This window comes from Salmo salar, chromosome ssa11 (assembly GCF_905237065.1).
Source record: "Salmo salar chromosome ssa11, Ssal_v3.1, whole genome shotgun sequence".
NCBI lineage: Eukaryota > Metazoa > Chordata > Actinopteri > Salmoniformes > Salmonidae > Salmo > Salmo salar.
Window position 1 is genome coordinate 82074643 of NC_059452.1, and position 22294 is coordinate 82096936.

The following is a 22294-nucleotide window of genomic DNA, read 5'->3' on the forward strand; positions in this document are numbered from 1 at the left end:
CTGATCATGGCAGTTCCTGCTCTGGTTCATAGCTCCGGGTCACTGTTTGATTGCATGCCTAAGTGGCACATGACGCGATTACCACATGCCTCTGCTTCAGCCTCAGTTCGTCTCGCCACAGATAGGATTTGATATGCGTGGGAGGTGGGGTCTTTTTGTTTTAAATGAGAACCTGCCAAGTTGCCTTGGATGACATGTTGTTCTGTTAACCTAATTCTTGACTAACTCACATCAATTCATTATCACTTACATTACATGATGATTCATCTCCATCTTGACATCAAATATTTATTTGCCTGTCTTCACAAATATGCTGTTGCGGAAGGTATATACAAAAACACAAAAAAACTAAAAAGACAAATGCTGGTTAAAGCAGCAGTACTCTGGCCTCCCGAGTGGCGCAGCAGTCTAAGGCAGTGTTCCGGCGTCACTACAGCCTGGGGTTCGATCCCACGGCGTGACCGGGGGTCCCATATGGCTGCGCACAATTGGCCAAGCGTTGTCTGGGTTAGGGGAGGGTTTGGCCGGGGGGGCCTCACTTGGCTCATCGTGCTCCTGTGACTCCTTGTGGTGGGCCGGGCACCTGCAGGCTAACTTTGGTCGTCAGTTGAACGGTATTTCCTCTGACACATTGGTGCAGCTGGCTGCCGGGTTACGCGGGCGCGTGTTAAAAAGCGTGGCCGGGTTATGTTTTGGAGGTCGCATGACTCGACCTTCGCCTCTCCCGAGCCTGTTAAGTGATGCAGTGATGAGACAAGATCGTAATCATGAAATTGGGGTTAAAAAAAGAAATGATAATAAAGCAGTAGGACTGCAGCTAAAGACCCTCTAGCAGTAGGACTGGGAGATGAACACTGTTCTCCTCACTATCAAAGTCACAGATGTTCTCGCCATGGGGATTTTAGTACAAAAAGACACCTGTTAGGATGACAGAGCCAAAATAGCCAGTGGTCACAACAACGCCGCAACTGGGCCAAAACACTTTACAAACTGGGCAATTCAGGGCGAGAGAAGCAGGAAATAACTGTTTAATTGAGCCCAGTTGGCTTCCTGTTCGTGTTGGAATGCATTTTTCTGCCATTGCAAAGCATGCTGAATACTGCAGATAATATTTCTTTCTCCATGATTTATATTGGGTAAAACCAATGATGTATATAAACCCTGGATTGCTGATACTATGTTTTGGCCATGGAGAGGCTTTGAAGCCACCGGTGGGCCATATCGGCACTTATCAGAAAAGCAGTCCTCCATAGGAATGAATGGAATTTGACAGTATTTCATAAAAGTGTTTCATGGACAAAATTACATGTATTTAAGTATTTTTGTTGTTGTAGTGGTGACAGTAACATTAGTATTTCCTAAAAAGTATACTTTAAGGAAATGTTTTTATTTATTTTATGTTTAGCTCACATAATATAATTTCAAAGTATGCATTAACATTTATGTAACAGAATAAATGTGGCAAAAACAAATGTAGGCATGGTCGGAGAGTGCCACAATGGTCGGAGAGTGCCACAATGGTCGGAGAGTGCCACAATGGTCAGACAGTACCAAAATGGAGGCACGGTGGCTTCTAGTCATCTAGTGTATATATAGTGTATATATAAATCAATCGGCAAAACGACAAGCCAGATGGAGAAAAACAATGTTGTTTTTGCCTCCCAAGTGTGTGAGAGATGAGAAATATGAGAGAATATGACGGCGAATGATTGTCTGCATGTCTGCGCTTGCATCAACGCAGTATGTTTAGATATTACACAAAATCATAATTTACTCAAACACATGTCCTACATATGCTTGCCAATTGTTTTGTGTGTTTGTGTACAGCTTCCACCATGCCCTGTATACATATTACTCACAAACATGACAACCCTCGACACAATAGAGTGCTTGATGAAGGATAAGCGTGATAAATATGCATGAACCTAAAAAGAAACACAGCCGTTTCTATCACCGATCTGTATTCTTACCCTCAGCAACACACACACACGCACGTACACACACACACACACACACACGCACACACACACACACACACACACACACACACACACACACACGCACACGCACAGAGAGCTGTAAATCCATGCTATGCATGATACCGTCGCTCACCTTGACACGGCTCTTAGCCCACTCTAAACACGTGTGACCTAAAGGACCTGGGTATTACATGGCTTTGCACTAAAACACTTCTTCTACGGGATAATTAGTGCAGGATCCCAGCTTATCCAGAGGCAGACACAATACCTGCCAAACGGGAGAGTGTCGTGTGTGTGTGTGTGTGCGCGCATGTGTGCAGTGAGCTTCAGAATGGGAGAAAGAAAGAGAGCGAGAGAGACAGACAGACAGACAGACAGACAGACAGACAGACAGACAGACAGACAGACAGACAGACAGACAGACAGACAGACAGACAGACAGACAGACAGACAGACAGACAGACAGACAGACAGACAGACAGACAGACAGACAGACAGACAGACAGACAGAGAGTGAGTGAGATTGAGTGAGTTTATAGCATACTAATGACACTGAATCAGAGATAATGTATAAATCGTGTTTGGGGTCGAACTGCCAATTTCCCTCAAGGCTTATCAGAACTGCATGTTTGGTGGGACTCTTTACAGTAGTGTTGGCTGTGTTGAATTACAGTAAAGATGGAATCTGACAGAAACATATTGTGAGTGGGGAAATAGAAATGGGAGTCTGTAAAATAGCGCTGTTGAAACGCTTCGAAGGTTGTGAACTTTCTTAAACACCTCGGTACCTCACCACATGGCGCTGTCTTTGCTCCAAGGTGTGAAAGGAATGCTGATGTGAATCTAATTTCATGCCTCTTAGCTATCCTTTGTTCTCGGTTTCATTTAAAATTAGTGAGGTTTAAGGCAGTTCAATGTTTGAATCTTAGGGCAGCAGGTAGCCTGGCGGTTAGAGCTGACAAGGTGAGAAATCTGTCGATGTGCCCTTGAGCAAGGAACTTAACCCTAATTTGCTCCAGGAGTGCCGTACTACTATGGCTGACCTTGTAAAAAAATACATTTCATTGCACCTATCTGGTATATGTGACAATAATACAAACAACATCTTAGTTGTTCTTGTGGTAATTGAAATAGAAGGTTATGAGGCAGGCCAGGGTACAAAGATCTGGGGGTAGGTAGAGAATGATGCATGAGAAAATGGAGAATGGAAGTCTTTGTGAAATACACAAGCATAGATAAAAGGTTTAGGTGTGTCGGTGGGATCCGTGATCATAGGGAGAATGTGTTGTGGCGGCTGCGCTCCAAGGTGTTATGGGAATTCTGGAGGGAATCAAATTTTAAGGTTCTTAAACATATTTTTGTCACGGGCTTATTTAAACAATGCCTCCTTTTTTCATTTTTCAGAGCACATTTTTCGATTGTAATTTTTCATAAATAAACCAAAATGTATCTAAGGCAAGATACTGATCAAATTAAATTATGAATCACATTTGAGATTCTTGACTCAGTGCTTGTCTAAAAGCCAATGTAAATTCTTACCAAGTTGAATTAATTAAGCTCTGTTAGATAAAACATGTATAAAGTGTAACCATTTAATTTTGCAATTACATTACACGCAAAAATGAAGAGTCAAGGGGACATTTTGTTTTAAAAAAATACACTTTGTCCCCCTGAATCATACTTTTACTCTGGTATACAGCACACCTCTCGGCAGTATAAAATGAAAGGAGGAGGACGTGAAGCTAAAATAGAGCTAGGCTACAGATAGAGGTCACCTTCAAACGGAGTGCACATCAGAAAAGCGAAAAAGCAACTGGAGCCCAAAAACAGAATGATGCAGCGTCTTTCATCCTGGCCGTGCTGTAGCGACCGGGGCCTGGCAGCCCGGAGGAAGACATTCGCTGGTCGTTTGGTAACTTTGATGCCAGAGATGGAGGTGATGATCTAACTGAGTGAGTCAGCCACTGTGCCTTTGATTCTGGTGGAAAGCCCATACTTTATTCAACATGAGACATTGTCTAGCTAACTGTCCATACTTATGGTGTGGTGAAGCTGATGGTGTACTAATACAGTGTATGCTCTATCCGAAATCTATGTTGTTTATTCGTGGTTACTTTGTTGTCTAGACAAAATCTAATTTCAAAAGGATTAGGATTATTATCGTCAATGACAAAAATAAACTATGAAAATACTGGATACTGGAAACATATTGGATCTTATGCTTATCTAATGGGCTTTATTTAAAAAAATGACAGAATATGTTCAGTATTGAAGCCGAATAGCAGGCTATATGTAAATGCAAACGGGAGAAAGAAAAATCTGTGAATCTATATGTAATTGTAAAAGTAATCATCTGAAATGGTGTTATGTAAGATTATTGCTTTTGGCAAAGCGCTATTTTCTATTCCACTTTAATTTCTCATTTCCTCCTAATCCTGTAAAGTTGGATTGGCCTTTTTTTCCTGGTGCCATTGGCTTTTCAGAGAAAGGAAAGCTACTCTAACAACCAAAAAAGACTCAAACAGAATAAAATACCAGGTTTTTTTCATAGGCTGAAAATTAATGTCCTTAGATGAGAGTAGCATACTTCAAAAAAAGACTATAGGAAAAAAAAGAGTAAGTATATACAATGCCTTCAGAAAGTATTCACACCCCTTTTCTTTTTCCAAATGTTGTTGTGTTACAGCCTAAATTAAACATTTAATAAATTGAGATTGTGTCACTGGAATTTTGTTTGTAGAAAATGTAAAGCTAAAATGTCTTGAGTCAATAAGTATTCAACCCATTTGTTATTGTCACGCTGGCATAAATGATTCGGGAGACAGGCGCAGGAATGCGTAATAGTTTTTTTTATTAAGCCCAAATTGCGGCATGCGGTGTAAAGGCACGGGGACGAAGACCAAACAAACACGTAACAAAACATAGGGTAGAAACCCAAAACAAAAGAGCGAGGAGTACCTCGAATAAATAACACACACGCACGATAATTAACACACGGGACGAGACCCGTAATCATCTGCGCAATCCACAATGGCACGAAAGCCAAAACACACAGCGCAGGTAGTCACACGCACCAATGGACAATGTAACAATAATTGACAGCCCAATGGAAACCAAAGGGCACACTTATACAAGTACTAATCACTGGGAATAGGGGACATGTGTGCGTAATGAGAGTTCCGGAGGGATCCGTGACAGTAACCCCCCCCACCTGACGTACTGTACTAGCAGCGCAACGGCACCGTCCTCGAGGACAATCACAGGAACGCGGTGGGGGTCAATCAGGACCCGATGCAGCTGCCAAAGTTGCGTTGTCGTCGGACGGGCCAGATGCCGCAGCCGAAGTTGCGGTGGTGTTGGACGGACCAGTAGCAGTGGCGTCGGACGGGCCAGTTGTAGCTGCTGAAGTTGCGTCGTCGGACGAACCCGTTGTGGCGACGTCGGACGACCCAGTTGCAGCTGCCGAAGTTCCGGCGCCGCCGGACGGACCAGTCGCAGCGTCGTCTGACGGGCCATTCCCGCTCTCTCCCTTAATGGTCGATTATTCTGTCACGTTGGTATGAAGAGATTCGGGAGACAGACGCAGGAATGCGTAATAGTTTTTTTTATTAAGCCCAAATTACGGAGTGCCGTGTAAAGGCACAGGGACGAATACCAAACAAACACGTAACAAAAACACAGGGCTGAAACCCAAATAAAAGAGTGAGGAGTACCTCAAAAAAATAACACACGCGCACAATGATTAACACACGGGACGAGACCCGTATCATCTGCGCATTCCACAATGGCACGAAAGCCAAAACACACAGCACAGGTACTCACATGCACCAACGGACATTGTAACAATAATCGACAGACAAGAGAAACCAAAGGGCACACTTATACAACCTAAACTGGGATAGCCGTCCTATAATCTAAACTAGAAGCCCTCAATCTCACACAAATGATCAAGGAACCTACCGGGTACAACCCCAAATCCATAATAATGGGCATCCTCATAGATATAATCCTGACCAATTTGCCCTCTAAATACACCTCTGCTGTTTTCAACCAGGATCTCAGCGATCACTGCCTCATTTCCAGTGTTCGTTATGGGTCCACAGTCAAACGACCACCCCTCATCACTGTCAAAAGCTCCCTAAAACACTTCTACGAGCAGGCCCTTCTTATCAACCTGGCCCGGGTATCCTGGAAGGATATTGACCTCATCCCGTCAGTAGAGGATGCCTGGTTGTTCTTCAAAAGTGCTTTCCTCACCATCTTAAATAAGCATGCCCCTTTCAAAAACAATTGAAGTAAGAACAGATATAACCCTTGGTTCACTCCAGACTTGACTGCCCTTGACCAGCACAAAAACATGCTTTGGCGCACTGCACTCGCTTCGAATAGTCCCTGCGATATGCAACTTTTCAGGGAAGTCAGGAACCAATATACACAGTCAGTTAGGAAAGCAAAGGCTAGCTTTTTCAAACAGAAATTTGCATCCTGCAGCACTAATTCCATAAAGTTTTGGGACACTGTAAAGTCCATGGAGAATAAGAGCACCTCCTCTCAGCTGCCCACTGCACTGAGGCTAGGAAACATTGGCACCACCGATAAATCCACGATAATCGAGAATTTCAATAAGCATTTCTCTACGGCTGGCCACGCTTTCCACCTGGCTACCCCAACCTCGACCAACAGCTCTGCACCCCCTGCAGCAACTGGCCCAAGCCCCCCTCGCTTCTCCAACACCCAAATCCAGACAGCTGATGTCCTGAAAGAGCTGCAAAATCTGGATCCCTACAAATCAGCGGGGCTAGACAATCTGGACACTCTCTTCCTAAAAGTATCTGCCGCCATTGTCGCAACCCCTATTACTAGTCTGTTCAACCTCTCTTTCGTATCGTCTGAGATTCCTAAAGATTGGAAAGCGGCCGCAGTCATCCCCCTCTTCAACGGGGGAGACACTCTAGACCAAACTGTTACAGACCTATATCCATCCTGCCCTGCCTTTCTAAAGTCTTCGAAAGCCAAGTGAACAAACAGATCACCGACCATTTCGAATCCCACCGTACCTTCTCCGCTAAGCAATCCAGTTTCCGATCTGGTCACGGGTGTACCTCGGCCATGCTCAAGGTCCTAAACGATATTATAACCACCATTGATAAAAGACAGTACTGTGTAGCCGTCTTCATCAACCTGGCCAAGTCTTTTGACTCTGTCAATCACCGTATTCTTATCGGCAGACTCAATAGCCTTGGTTTCTCTAATGACTGCCTCGCCTGGTTCACTAACTACTTCTCAGACAGATTTCAGTGTGTCAAATCGGAGGGCCTGTTGTCCGGACCTCTGGCAGTCTCTATGGGGGTGCCACAGGGTTCAATTTTCGGGTCGACTCTTTTCTCTGTATATATCAATGATGTCGCACTTGCTGCTGGTGATTCTTTGATCCACCTCTACGCAGACGACACCATTCTGTATACATCTGGCCCTTCTTTGGACACTGTGTTAATAAATCTCCAAACGAGCTTCAATGAAATACAACACTCCTTCCGTGGCCTCCAACTGCTCTTAAACGCTAGTAAAACTAAATGCATGCTCTTCAACTGATCGCTGCCCGCACCCACCCGCCTGCCTAGCATTACTACTCTGGACGGTTCTGACTTAGAATATGTGGACAAGTATAAATACCGAGGTGTCTGGCTAGACTGTAAACTCTCCTTCCAGACTCATATTAAGCATCTCCAATCCAAAATTAAATCTAGAATTGGCTTCCCATTAGACAACAAAGCCTCCTTCACTCATGCTGCCAAACATACCCTCGTAAAACTGACTATCGTGCCGATCCTTGACTTCGGCAATGTCATTTACAAAATAGCCTCCAACACTCTACTCAGCAAATTGGATGCAGTCTATCAGTGTGCCATCCGTTTTGTCATAAAAGCCCCATATACTACCCACCATTGCGACCTGTTTGCTCTCGTTGGCTGGTCCTCGCTACATATTCGCCACTGGCTCCAGGTCATCTATAAGTCTTTGCTAGGTAAAGCTCCGCTTATCTCAGCTCACTGGTCACCATAGCAACACCCACCCGTAGCACGCACTCCAACAGGTATATTTCACTGGTCATCCCCAAAGCCAACACCTCCTTTGGCCGCCTTTTCTTCCAGTTCTCTGCTGCCAATGACTGGAACTAATTGCAAAAATCACTGAAGTTGGAGACTTATATCTCCCTCACTAACTTCAAGCATTGGCTGTCATAGCAGCTTAGCGATCGCTGCAGCTGTACACCGTAAATAGCCCATCCAACCAACTACCTACCTCACCCCATATTTGTTTCTGTTTTTTTTCTGCTCTTTTGCACACCAGTATTTCTACTTGCACATCCTCATCTGCACATCTATCACCCCAGTGTTAATAGCTAAATTGTAATTACTTCGCCATTATGGCCTATTTATTGCCTTACCTCCTTACTTCATTTGCACACACTGTATACAGATTTTCAATTGTGTTATGACTGTATGTTTGTTTATCCCATTTGCAACTCTTTGTTGTTATTTTTGTTGCACTGCTTTGCTTATCTTGGCCAGGTCGCAGTTGTAAATGACAACTTGTTCTCAGCTGGCCAACCTGGTTAAATAAAGGTGAAATAAATCAAATAAAAAAATATTGTCAACGCCAAGGACTGGGGAGTTTTTCAGGATAAAAAAAAGAGAATACAAGATAAGCACAGGCAAAATTGTGAAGGAAAACCTGGTTCAGTCTGCTTTCCAGCAGACATTGGGAGACAAATTCACCTTTCAGCAGGACAATCATCTAAAACCAAGGACAAATATACACTGGAGTTGCTTACCAAGATTACATTGAATGTTCTTGAGTGGCTTAGTTACAGTTTTGGCTTAAATCAGCTTGAAAATGTATGGCAAGACTTGAAAATGGCTGTCTAGCAATGATCAGCAATCAACTTGACACAGCTTGAACAATTTAAAAAAGAATAATGTGAAAATATTGTAAAATCCAGGTGTGCAAAGCTCTTAGAGACTTACCCAAAAAGACTCACAGCTGTAATTGCCAACAAAGGTGCTTCTACAAAGTATTGACTCAGCTGTGTGAATACTTGTGTATTTCATTTTCAATACATTTGCAAAAAAAATGTAATAATACGTTTTCACTTTGTCATTATGGGGTATTGTGTTTAGATTGGTGACAGAACAAAAATATATTTAATCCATTCTGAATTCAGGCTGCAACACAACAAAATGTGGAATAAGTCAAGGGGTATGAATACTTTCTGAAGGCACTGTGATTACAGAGGAACGTTGCCATTAACATTTGAAAAACTGACAATATAAAAGAAAGAGTGGCATGCTCTGCTATTTAGAAGTAGCAGCTTGTGATGACGGCATGTGGCGAGGTGCCACTGACACAGCAGTCTGTGAGTACATTCGACTCCCAGGCAGAGTGGCACAGGAAACACTGCAGGCCGGGCATCAGCAGGGGGACGGAGGGATGGCTGCAGACTGGCAGAGGTGTCCGCTTCCCCTGCCAAGGCCGGATGGATGTGTTATAGCAGGGGCTCTCTCTTTCTCTGTCTCCAGCTCTGGCCTTTTATTGCCAGTTTATCATGTTCGACAGGCCTTATATATTTCAGCTATAGAAGGGCTACGAGGAGACTAGGGGGCATTTTACCCCCAGCATTCCAGTTTGGCTTTATCAACATGCCAGAGCATCAGGTCTAGGGCAAAGGAGGCGAGTAGAGCAGACACAAATGAAGTTGACTTCGTTAAAACTCAATCACCTGACACAGTCATGCGTATCACATTATTCCAAGCTGCAGACAACTGGCAATTCAATCTGCCTGCCGAAGACAGATTTTGGGTGAAATAAATATACAGAGCGTTATAGGAATAAGAAAACAATAACCCTAATCAAATGGCATCGATGGAGGACAAGTCAGTGGGTTTAATAGTACTGTACATTTCAAGTGCAGGCTTCAATCTGTGCCATGGTCAATCAAATTCTTGGATGACTTTGCGTCGAAGCCACATATTTCCATTCATTTTAAACCTCCCAAGTAATGAAATGAGGTCCTCGGTTTTACTGTTAATTACGTTTTCATAATTTTTTATCATTTTACCTTTTAGGTTCTAAACCCCACCCCCAAAAGCCCCAACCCCTCTCCGTACTCTGCTCTCTGCCTCCCACTCAGGTTTGTCATTTGTTATCTCAAAAGCACTATTGTGTCATATCCCAAATCAAATTGTCATTGCAGCAGTGATAGTACTTTAGAGGAAACCCAAAACACAGTACAAGCACCATTTAAACTATTAAATAATTCAACATCTTGTTTGAGGACGGACACTCTACAGCCTCAATGCAAAGTGACAGAATTCAGCCCAGCACACCGCCTTCCCCCCTCTACTCCACATCATGTCCTTATCCCTTGGCTTCTATTACCAAAATGTTTTTGTTTTAAGAGGGCTTCCATTAGGAAGTCACCACATTGGGGGGCAGGGTACACCAGAACAGACCAAAGAGCAAGCTGAGCAACTAAATTGAATGACTTGTATAAATCAGTGTCATGTTAATATGCATTTACTAACCACAGACTGCACAGCTCTATAAAATGTATATAGAAAGTTTATAAGTCTTTGGGGAATTGGTTCATAGAATACATTCCGATAGAGTAGACGTACCACTCTGCCTGTTTCTGAAATAATCCAGAGTAAGAAGTGAAAAAGATAAGTTACTTACTGTGAATCTGAAAGTTGGCCATAAAAACAGAAGCGTGAAACCGATCGGGTCTTGGATAGAGACGATTACAACGGGATAGCGGCACTACGTTATATGAAAACCGCAGCAACAAAGCCCAACAGAAATCTATCAAAGGACTGACTGTCAGTATTGGACTCATCCAGCGAGGGAGGAGAAGAAAGATTGGTTCGCCTTTTATTTCTCTGTTGATGTCAAGATAATAACATGGACTCCTGGTTTCAATTGACACCAAACAAAAACAAGATAGGAGGAGACAGGAAGACGATCTATACTGCTCCATCCCTGGGGCTGTCACTGAACCTCTGGAAGCATTCAGAGCAGGGACGGAGAAGAGCCTCTCTTTGTGAAATACAGATGGACACAATGGTACCTGATTAGTACACAGGCAACCTATCATTAGTTCTAGCCTAAACAGCACATCTCAGTCTATAGCCTATCATTAGTTTGAGTTTATACTGTATGTCTAATGTGATTGAGTGTCAGTTACATATTTTCTGACAGTCATATAACCCTATGATTGGATGTGGAACAAAGTTTTAGCTGCACAGCAACTGACTGGTGATGAAAGGGAACAAAGTCTTCTCTACTCCTACAAAGTCTACTCCTACGCCATATCTCAATATGTTATGACTGAATTCTGGCCTCAGTCACACAAAGCAGTATTTCAAACTAATTTTATGCTAATCTAAATGCAGAAATAGCTAGCAATTTTATTCCATTTGTACACTGACTCATTTGTTTTTCTGCAGTCAGATTACCCAACAGCAAATAGACATCTTGTCAGCAGCAAACACATGAGCAATGCAACACAAATGTAAAACAGTTGAAAGCAGGGACACTGGAACAAAGGAACTCGATCTGTACATTGACATAGCACACTCAGTACTCATTGGACAAGTGCAATTAAAACAATTCAGAGATGAGCACAATGTTTTAGATGACATTCAGATAGGGTTTGCTTGGCGTCTCTGTACACATAGAGAAAACTTTAGCTTTCCCTACTGTTAATACGCTATGCTTATATTAAGCTATTATAGACATCTGACAAATAGCTGATTTCAAGATAAATGTCAGATCAACGCAGATCATTTTTTTTTATAGATGGACAGAGAAAGGAACAAACAACAGTTTGAGGCACAATACAAAATTAGAAAACTAACACTGCTACCAACATGTGATGAGATGGTACAATGGTGCCAACAACAAACACTGCAACATAGCCTAAAGAACCAGCTGATTCCAGATTTGAACGCCAACCACAACTGGCCAGTGACACCAGCGAGCGGTGCTTCCTGTAACACACTCCATACCAACACAAGCTGACCACAATTCCTTCATGATGACTTGGCTGAAGCCATCGCTAATATCATCGGCTAAGCGATGGCTTCAGCCAAGGCATCAAGAAGGAATTGTGGTCTGCAACCCGTGATGATTGTAGCTCTACTCAACATGCATCCAAACGTCGCAGCCTGGTTAAATTGTCACATTAACTACGAGCTTGAGCCTTGACACTAATTATAGGGACTAGTGGTGTGCGGGTCAGCTGTTTCTTCACCCGCACCCGCCCGCAATTGCTAATAACCCATTCGCAACCACCCGACTATACGTGATGAAGTGAAAATCTGAGGCCCGCATCCAGCAAATATAGAAAATGCGCGAAAGGCTACAGTCAAAGACGGCAGAACGATTTTTGAACAGGTGGGGCAGGATTTTCATATGGTGATTTAGATATGTTTCTGCAGAAAATTTCCGACATTTTGGTAGGCTATTTGTTAGTCAACTTAATTAGATACATGCAGCTTCTCTTTTGTCATTATATGACATTATATGTCATTATATGTTGCCCTAGAAGACTAAAGAAACCCTTGCCCAACAGAATAATGTAATAGATCAATAGAATGAATGCTTCAATCTAGTTGACATCGGTAAAGTTCTCTGTCATCTTTCGGAGAGCAAAGACATTTAGGAACTGGGGAGAAAATATAATACTGCAAAAAAGAAACAGGAACGATTTTATGTGCAAAATGTCAAAATGACATCAGTTTTGACCGGTTGTAAGGAAAAAGAAAACTGTCACGTTTAGCCTGCTGCACAGGCCCAATGGACGCGCTAGTCTAGAGCACCTGGTAAAATTGTGTTAAACTCTCTCCATGGTTAAAGTAGGAAGAAATATGTCACTGATGTAAAAATGTGTGAGTGTGCTACATTTACTATCATAATATATTCAAATACTGAATTACTTTGACATATTAAATTATGTTATATTACGCTAATTTACCTATGGTGGACAGAAAGTGTTACTACACTAGTTTTCACCACAAGAGTTACAGGAAATACACATCATTTTTACCTCAGATTAGTGTTGTTATTATTAAAGTTTATAGTCATCACAATCTCACAAAATGTAGTGCTTAAAACACATCCAGTGTTTTTTATCATACGCGCCAGTCCGTAGTGGAACTTAGAACGCAGCTGTAATTTTTAGACCACGGTGGCAAGAAAAAAATCAATGGTCCTCCCATAAACGTCTCTGGCCTCACATGAATTGATGGATTTGAGGGTTAAGATAGCGTTCAAATGAAAGCCAACACCTGTCGCTATTTAGAAACCAATGTGAGGTGGTGATTCATGGGAAAATATCCAGTCAAAAAAGTGTTTCCATTTCCGTGTTGGCGATGTACAAAAAATAATTTTCTCACAGAGATAAGTTATTGTCCCAGTTACATTGATTTCAATACAATATCGATGTGAGTGATTAATTTGCACGCGCTACCGATTACAGTAGAACAAGCTTATCAATTCCAGTCTGGTGCGTGTGCAGTTTATAAGGTACTAATTTATCAAAATTACAAGTTATCTGAACACAAGTGCGACATGTGTATAGAAAGTAACTTTTATGTAATGGTCTATCATGACTTATTTCAGCATATTGATTATGAATAATAAAACCAGTGTTTTGACACTTGGCCATGAATCAAAAAGACAACAGGAAGTATCAACAGTATCATTTTCAGTGTAAACTACCGTTCAAAGGTTTGGGGTCGCTTAGAAATGTACTTGTTTTTGAAAGAAAAGACAATTTCTTGTCCGTTAATATAACATCAAATTGATCAGAAATACAGTGTAGACATTGTTCATGTTGTAAATGTCTATTGTAGCTGGCAACGGCTTATTTTTTATGGAATATCTACATAGGCGTACAGAGGCCCATTATCAGCAACCATCACTCCTGTGTTCCAATGGCACGTTGTGTTAGCTAATCCAAGTTTATCATTTTAAAAGACTAACTGATCAATAGAAAACCCTTTTGCAATTAGGTTAGCACAGTTGATACTGTTGTTCTGATTAAAGAAGCAATAAAACTGGTCTTCTTTAGACTAGTTGAGTATCTGGAGCATCAGAATTTGTGGGTTCGATTACAGGCTCAAAATGGCCAGAAACAAAGAGCTTTCTTCTGAAACTCGTCAGTCTATTCTTGTTCTGAGAAATCAAGGCTATTCCATGTGAGAAATTGCCAAAAACCTGAAGATCTCGTACAAAACTGTGTACTACTCCCTTCACAGAACAGCGCAAACTGGCTCTAACCAGAATAGAAAGAGAAGTGGGAGGCCCCGGTGCCCAACTGAGCAAGAGGACAAGTACATTAGAGTGTCTAGTTTGAGAAATAACCTAAATGGTAACCACCATCGATAAGAAACAATACTGTGCAGCCGTATTCCTTAACCTGGCCAAGGCTTTCGACTGCGTCTTACACCACATCCTCATCGGCAGACTCAATGGCCTTGGTTTCTCAAATGATTGCCTCGCCTGGTTCACCAACTACAGTGAGGGAAAAAAGTATTTGATCCCCTGCTGATTTTGTACGTTTGCCCACTGACAAAGAAATGATCAGTCTATAATTGTAATGGTAGGTTTATTTGAACAGTGAGAGACAGAATAACAACAACAAAAAATCAAGAAAAACGCATATCAAAAATGTTATAAAATGATTTGCATTTTAATGAGGGAAATAAGTATTTGACCCCTCTGCAAAACATGACTTAGTAGTTGGTGGCAAAACCCTTGTTGGCAATCACAGAGGTCAGACATTTCTTGAAGTTGGCCACCAGGTTTGCACACATCTCAGGAGGGATTTTGTCCCTCTCCTCTTTTCAGATCTTCTCCAAGTCATTAAGGTTTCGAGGCTGACGTTTGGCAACTCGAACCTTCAGCTCCCTCCACAGATTTTCTATGGGATTAAGGTCTGGAGACTGGCTATACCACTCCAGGACCTTAATGTGCTTCTTCTTGAGCCACTCCTTTGTTGCCTTGGCCGTGTGTTTTGGGTCATTGTCATGCTGGAATACCCATCCACGACCCATTTTCAATGCCTGGCTGAGGGAAGGAGGTTCTCACCCAAGATTTGATGGTACATGGCCCCGCCCATCGTCCCTTTGATGCGGTGAAGTTGTCCTGTCCCCTTAGCAGAAAAACACCCCCAAAGCATAATGTTTCCACCTCCATGTTTGACGGTGGGGATGGTTTTCTTGGGGTCATTGGCAGCATTCCTCCTCTTCCAAACACGGCGAGTTGAGTTGATGCCCAAGAGCTCCATTTTGGTCTCATCTGACCACAACACTTTCACCCAGTTGTCCTCTGAATCATTCAGATGTTCATTGGCAAACTTCAGATGGGCATGTATATGTTCTTTCTTGAGCAGGGGGACCTTGCGGATGCTGCAGGATTTCAGTCCTTCACGGCGTAGTGTGTTACCAATTGTGTTCTTGGTGACTATGGTCCCAGCTGCCTTGGAATCATTGACAAGATCCTCCTGTGTAGTTCTGGGCTGATTCCTCACCGTTCTCATGATCATTGCAACTCCACTAGGTGAGATCTTGCATGGAGCCCCAGGCGAGGGAGATTTACAATTATTTTGTGTTTCTTCCATTTGCGAATTATCGCACCAACTGTTGTCACCTTCTCACCAAGCTGCTTGGCGATGGTCTTGTAACCCATTCCAGCCGTGTGTAGGTCTACAATCTTGTCCCTGACATCCCTGGAGAGCTCTTTGGTCTTAGCATGGTGGAGAGTTTGGAATCTGATTGATTGAATGCTTCTGTGGACAGGTGTCTTTTATAAAGGTAACAAGGTGAGATTAGGAGCACTCCATTTAAGGGTGTGCTCCTAATCTCAGCTCGTTACCTGTAAAAAAGACATCTGGGATTGCCAGAAATCTTTCTGATTGAGAGGGGGTCAAATACTTATTTCCCTCATTAAAATGCAAATCAATTTATAACATTTTTGACATGCGTTTTTCTGGATTTTTTTTGTTGTTATTCTGTCTCTCACTGTTCAAATAAACCTACCATTAAAATTATAGACTGATCATTTCCTTGTCAGTGGGCAAATGTACAAAATCAGCAGGGGATCAAATACTTTTTTCCCTCACTGTACATCTCTGATAGAGTTCAATGTGTCAGATCGGATGACCTGTTGTCCGGGCCTCTGGCAGTCTCTATGGGGGTGCCACAGGGTTCAATTCTTGGGCCAACTCTTTTCTCTGTATACATCAATGATGTTGCTCTTGCTGCTGGTGAGGCTCTGATCCACCTCTACGCAGACGAGACCATTCTGTATACTTCTGGCCCTTCTTTGGACACTGTGTTAACAACCCTCCAGACGAGCTTCAATGCCATACAACTCTCCTTCTGTGGCCTCCAACTGCTCTTAAATACAAGTAAAACTAAATGCATGCTCTTCAACCGATCGCTGCCTGCACCTGTCCGCCCGTCCAGCATCACTACTGTGGACGGTTCTGACTTAGAATATGTGGACAACTACAAATACCTAGGTGTCTGGTTAGACTGTAAACTCTCCTTCCAGACTCACATCAAACATCTCCAATCCAAAGTTAAATCTAGAATTGGCTTCCTATTTCGCAGCAAAGCATCCTTCACTCATGCTGCCAAACATACCCTCGTAAAACTGACCATCCTACTGATCCTCGACATTCGGCGATGTCATTTACAAAATAGCCTCCAATACCCTACTCAATAAATTGGATGTAGTCTATCACAGTGCCATCCGTTTTGTCACCAAAGCCCCATATACTACCCACCACTGTGACCTGTATGCTATCTTAGGCTGGTCCTTGCTTCATACCCCTTCCCAAACCCACTGGCTCCAGGTCATCTACAAGACCCTGCTAGGTAAAGTCCCCCCTCATCTCAGCTCACTGGTCACCATAGCAGCACCCACCCGTAGCAAGCGCTCCAGCAGGTATATCTCTCTGGTCACCCCCAAACCCAATTCCTCCTTTGGCCGCCTCTCCTTCCAGTTCTCTGCTGCCAATGACTGGAACGAACTACAAAAATCTCTGAAACTGGAAACACTTATCTCCCTCACTAGCTTTAAGCACCAGCTGTTAGAGCAGCTCACAGATCACTGCACCTGTACATAGCCCATTTATAATTTAGCCCAAACAACTACCTCATCCCCTACTGTATTTATTTTGCTCCTTTGCACCTCATTATTTCTATTTCTACTTTGCACTTTCTTCCACTGCAAATCTACCATTCCAGTGTTTTACTTGCTATATTGTATTTACTTTGCCATCATGGCCTTTTTTTGCCTTTACCTCCCTTATCTCACCTCATTTGCTCACATTGTATATAGACTTATTTTTCTACTGTATTATTGACTGTATGTTTGTTTTACTCCATGTGTAACTCTGTGTTGTTGTATGTGTCGAACTGCTTTGCTTTATCTTGGCCAGGTCGCAATTGTAAATGAGAACTTGTTCTCAACTTGCCTACCTGGTTAAATAAAGGTGAAATAAAAAGAGAGAGAGAGAGAGAGAGAGAGAGAGAGAAAGAGAGAGAGAGAGAGAGCGAAAGAGAGAGAGAGAGAGAGAAAGGGAAAGAAAGAGAGAAAAGAAAGAGAGAGAGAGATGAGGATGGGAAAGTGGAAAGGCCTGGCGAGGACAAGCCAATAGTGTGATAAGATGGCATACAGAAACATGATGAGTGCTGGAAAGGAAACAGTGTAGATGTCTACTGCTCAGTCGTCTGGGATGGGCGATGGACAGAGACGATAAAGGAGAATTAGATTTGAGCTTTTGCTCTTCCACTAGGTTCCTCAATGTTTTATAAGGTTAGCTGGTAATGAGGTGTTTAATAAATCAGACAAGTACAGTACTGAACACATTTATTTCCTTTGAATCCAAGTATCTCTAAAATTGAGTAGAAATCATCATCTGGATTTGCAAGTAAGAAGTACATAAGGTGAATTAAACATAACCTTTCATTCGGAGCAGGAAACTTAAAACTGCATACACAAACACACCCACACACAGATCTAACCAAAAACACTCAACCATAACAATATGCACCATCTTGCAGAGGCCAACACAGAGCAGAGCAGTGGTCGCTGCATATGAAATACGTCTGGTGTGTCGACCTGCTTTCAAATCATGCTCGAACACATCATGTTCGGAGACGAAATAAAGGGAAGGATTCCACTTTGTCCTTTATCCTCTCTGCCCTCTATGCTCATCCATTCTCAGTGACACTTGTGGTAATAAATCACAACTGGGCCCTGTGGCCAGGGGGGTGAGTATCTGACAGACCAGTCAGTTAAACACTCCCCCTCCAGTCTCTAGGGCTGCCTGCTACCGCCATATTCCACTGATAAATTCAAATACAGAGAAGGAAACTGAGGGGGCTGAGAGGAGTCTCACTATTCTGTCGTGTGTGTGTGTGTGTGTGTGTGTGTGTGTGTGTGTGTGTGTGTGTGTGTGTGTGTGTGTGTGTGTGTGTGTGTCCATCTGTGTCTCTGTCTGGGTTTCATATTGTGTGCAGTAAGGCCTAAGGCTTGGTATCATCCTGTGACGTCAACAAATTGTTGTTATTTTAGAAAGTACAAACTGTCAGGAATACCACCACATGGGAAAAAGGACAGTGTTGACACAAAATATCACTGTACTCTATGGCCATCTTCATGTTGACTTGTCATACTGAGAAGGGCCCTTCAGTTCAACATGAAAACCTGACATACTATTGTGAAAGTGGATATCAACTGTCAGTTTGGATACAGTTACTATACATTTCGTAAAAATAACCTTGGAGTCCCCTTTGGCTGTCCCAGCCAGGCAGCAAGGCAGCCCAGTGATCGAGCTTCTATACTAACTTAAATCAAGACCTGACGAAATCCATCTCCTCCCCCTATACAAAGAGCAGTCATGGCGAGAGCGCGGCAAATTTGCTGGTGGGCTGAATGGGAGGACACAGAGTCCTAACTCAAGAGTCGATGCATGTCCGTAATGGGAAAAGAAAGCGATTTACAAGCTTATGCTCCAGACCCTGCAGTCTGTTTAGTCTGCAGTCTCAATGCTGCTGAGAAACAGAGAGAGACAGAGAGATGGCAAATGCAGCAAATGGTGACTAATGTTGACTTGGTTGTTGTGAGAGAGCACGAGAGAGAGAGAGAGAGAGAGAGAGAGAGAGAGAGAGAGAGAGATGTTCCACAACACGTCCGGGTTACTATAGTATCCAATTTTTGTGCACGGTTCAAGTAAAAAATGTACGGTATGAATCTTTGCGATTGTATGAACCAGAACAGTTCTGTTTCAGGTAAATGAGCTCCCATATGATTCATAAACATAGGGAATAATAATAATAATAATAACTTTATTTGTATAGCGCTTTTCAATACAAGTAACAAAGTGCTTCAAATCCTAAAATAAAAGTACTAACAAAGAAACAAAGACAGGAAAAAGGAAGATTAAAAAATATAGCGAATTATCATACATTAAAATCATCTTTATGAAGTGTGTCTTCAGCAGGGATTTAAAAAGGGGCACTGAATCTGCAAACCTGATCTCCTCTTGCAGACCATTCCAAATTCTAGGGGCCCTAATGGAAAATGCCTGATATCCTTTTGTTTTTAACCTAGTCTTTGGAATGGTCAACAGTGGCCTGCCAGAGGATCTCATGCTGTGTCCTGGCTCGTAGGGAGGTAAAAGATCAGAGATATAGGATGCGGCTAAACCAAAACTGGACTTAAATGTGAATAATTAAACATTTAAATCTGTGTGTGTTTCAAGCTGTGTGTGTTTAAATGTTTTATTAATCACATTTAAGTCTAGGCTTGGTTTAGCCCCAACCTATATCTCTGATCTTTTATCTCCCTACGAGCCAGGATGCAGCTTGAGATTCTCTGGCAGGCCACTGTTGTACATATCAACCAGTTTATCACCGTTTGTTGCCCTACACACATACAATAGATGACTACTACCTCTGAATGTGAATATAAAACAACCTTGCTGTTTGCTTTCACATTGCAATAACACAGCCTACAGTCAACAGTCATAGACTGACCGGGTGAATCCAGGTGAAAGCTATGATCCCTTATTGATGTCACTTGTTAAATCCACTTCAATCAGTGTAGATGAATGGAAGGATTAGAGGGTAAAATGGCAAGACAAAATATTTAAGTGCTTTTGAACGGGGTATTGTAGTAGGTGCCAGGAGCACTGGTTTGAGTGTGTCAAGAACTGCAACCCTGCTGGGTTTTTCATGCTCAACAGATTCCCGTGTGTATCAAGAACGCTCAACAACCCAAAGGACATCAAGCCAACTTGACACAACTGTGGGAAGGATTGGAGTCAACATGGGCCAGCAACCCTGTGGAATGCTTTCGACACATTGTAGAGTCCATGCCCCAACAAATTGAGGCTGTTCTGAGGGCAAAAGGGGGTGCAACTCAATATTAGAAAGGTGTTCCTAATATTTTGTACAGTCAGTGTATATTATTTCATTGGGTGGGAGGTGTTAATGTTTGGCTTATAGGATTCACTAGGTGTATGTGACCTTAAGATTGACAACTATGGTCCAACACTGCTGTCCTAAAAAGGCTACGTTTACACAGGCAGCAGAATGCTGATCATTTTCCCACTAATTGGTATTTTGACCAATCACATCAGACCTTTTCACAGCAGATATTTTTCAGAGCTGGTCTGATTAATCAAAAGACTAATTAGTGAAAAAAATTATCTGAATTGGGCTGCCTGTGTAAGGGCAGCCAAAGAGATTGACAGAAATGGTACACTACTCATTCGATGCAAGGCAGAGTCAACCTCATATGTGGGCCATCGCCTAAACTCTTGCAAACTGCAATGACAAAATGATGACATTGTAGCAATCTTACATTATTATGCATTTCTTAATCACACTTCCTTCAAAACTGCATTTGTCCTAGTCTTTGCTATGAATAATGTGTTGATAAAAGACAAAATACCAATTTCATGAGGATTTGCATGACTAAATTGCAATCCATGCATTCCCTTACTGCCTGATACTTAAGGCTATGCATATGACACAGTCATAATTTGTCATAGGACACAAGAGAGACCTAATTAGTGTGTGTGTGTGTGAGAGAGAGAGAGAGAGAGAGAGAGAGAGAGAGTACAGCAAACGAGTACATTGTTGACTTGGTTGTTGCGTTTTCATTACACGAGTGGTGTCCAGTTACAGTATAAGTTTGCAACACTGTTTTACTTGCTCTTCCCCTTGATTAGCCCACACGCCTCTGCTTTGGTTTGCATGTTAAAATGCCATTATTTTCAACCCTAGATTATACTTCACAGTGTAGAATAAATATTTAAAGAGAATGTACGGAAATGTAATGTAATTCGGTAATATAACCTACCACCGGCCAGGCACATGCCAGCCAATTCAAAGCTGGTAACGGATATTATTGCGTAATGGGGGACAGTGATCATACAATGACATTACAATGTTCTTACCCAGTGTGAAGTATGGGAGAGCAGTGTTGTCGAGATCATCCATAACGGAAATTCTTCCAGGCAGGTCTGTTCTAACGAATAAAAGGAGCCGGGACTCCCCTCCTCCTCCGGCCACGCTCCCCGAGCCAACGCCGGTGAAACTGAACTCATTCTCTCGGAGTACAGGAAGGGTAGAAACGGTAACGGTTTTAACTTCACAATGGCTCTCGTCGTTTTCCTTCTCCCTCTCCTCTTCAAGCATCGCTCCCCCTCTGTTTGCCCGGACTGTAGCGGTCCCTGTCAGCAAGAGCCCCAGGAGGAGGACGACGTGGTGCGATAGTCTCCTTGCCATCCCGATCCCTTTGCGCGGTACTCTAGCTTTGAGTGTGGCTCATAAACTGCTTGTTCGTTTATACTACAGCCACAGCACGCGCACGGAAGTCATGTCTGTCCAGGAGGCGGCAGCACAGGTGTAGTCAGATCTGTATTACTATGAATTTTAACCACATTCAAATGGTCATAAATCCATAAATGCAAGGCTCACTACATGCATCATTTAAAAGCCCATTTTATAGAAAATGTTACAAACTGGACTATACACTGTCAAAAGTTTGGACACACCTACTCATTCAAGGGTTTTTCTTTATTTTTACTATTTTTTACATTGTAGAATAATAGTGAAGACATCAACACTATGATATAACACACATGGAATCATGTAGTAACCAAAAAAAAGTGTTAAACAAATCAAAATCTATTTTATATTTGAGATTCTTCAAATAGCCACCTTTTGCCT

General features: G+C 42.5%; 1 protein-coding gene across 1 annotated transcript in view; it reads right to left on the reverse strand.

The window, feature by feature from the left end:
- LOC106563268 (astrotactin-2) overlaps window positions 1-21913 on the reverse strand; it is a 533795-nt gene extending 511882 nt beyond the window's left edge. Inside the window, exon 1 of the mRNA XM_014128700.2 lies at window positions 21520-21913. Within this exon, the coding sequence (XP_013984175.2) occupies window positions 21520-21850 (331 nt within the window). The 5' untranslated portion in view covers window positions 21851-21913. The remainder of the gene's footprint in view (window positions 1-21519) is intronic.
- Between the last annotated feature and the right edge of the window lie 381 nt (window positions 21914-22294).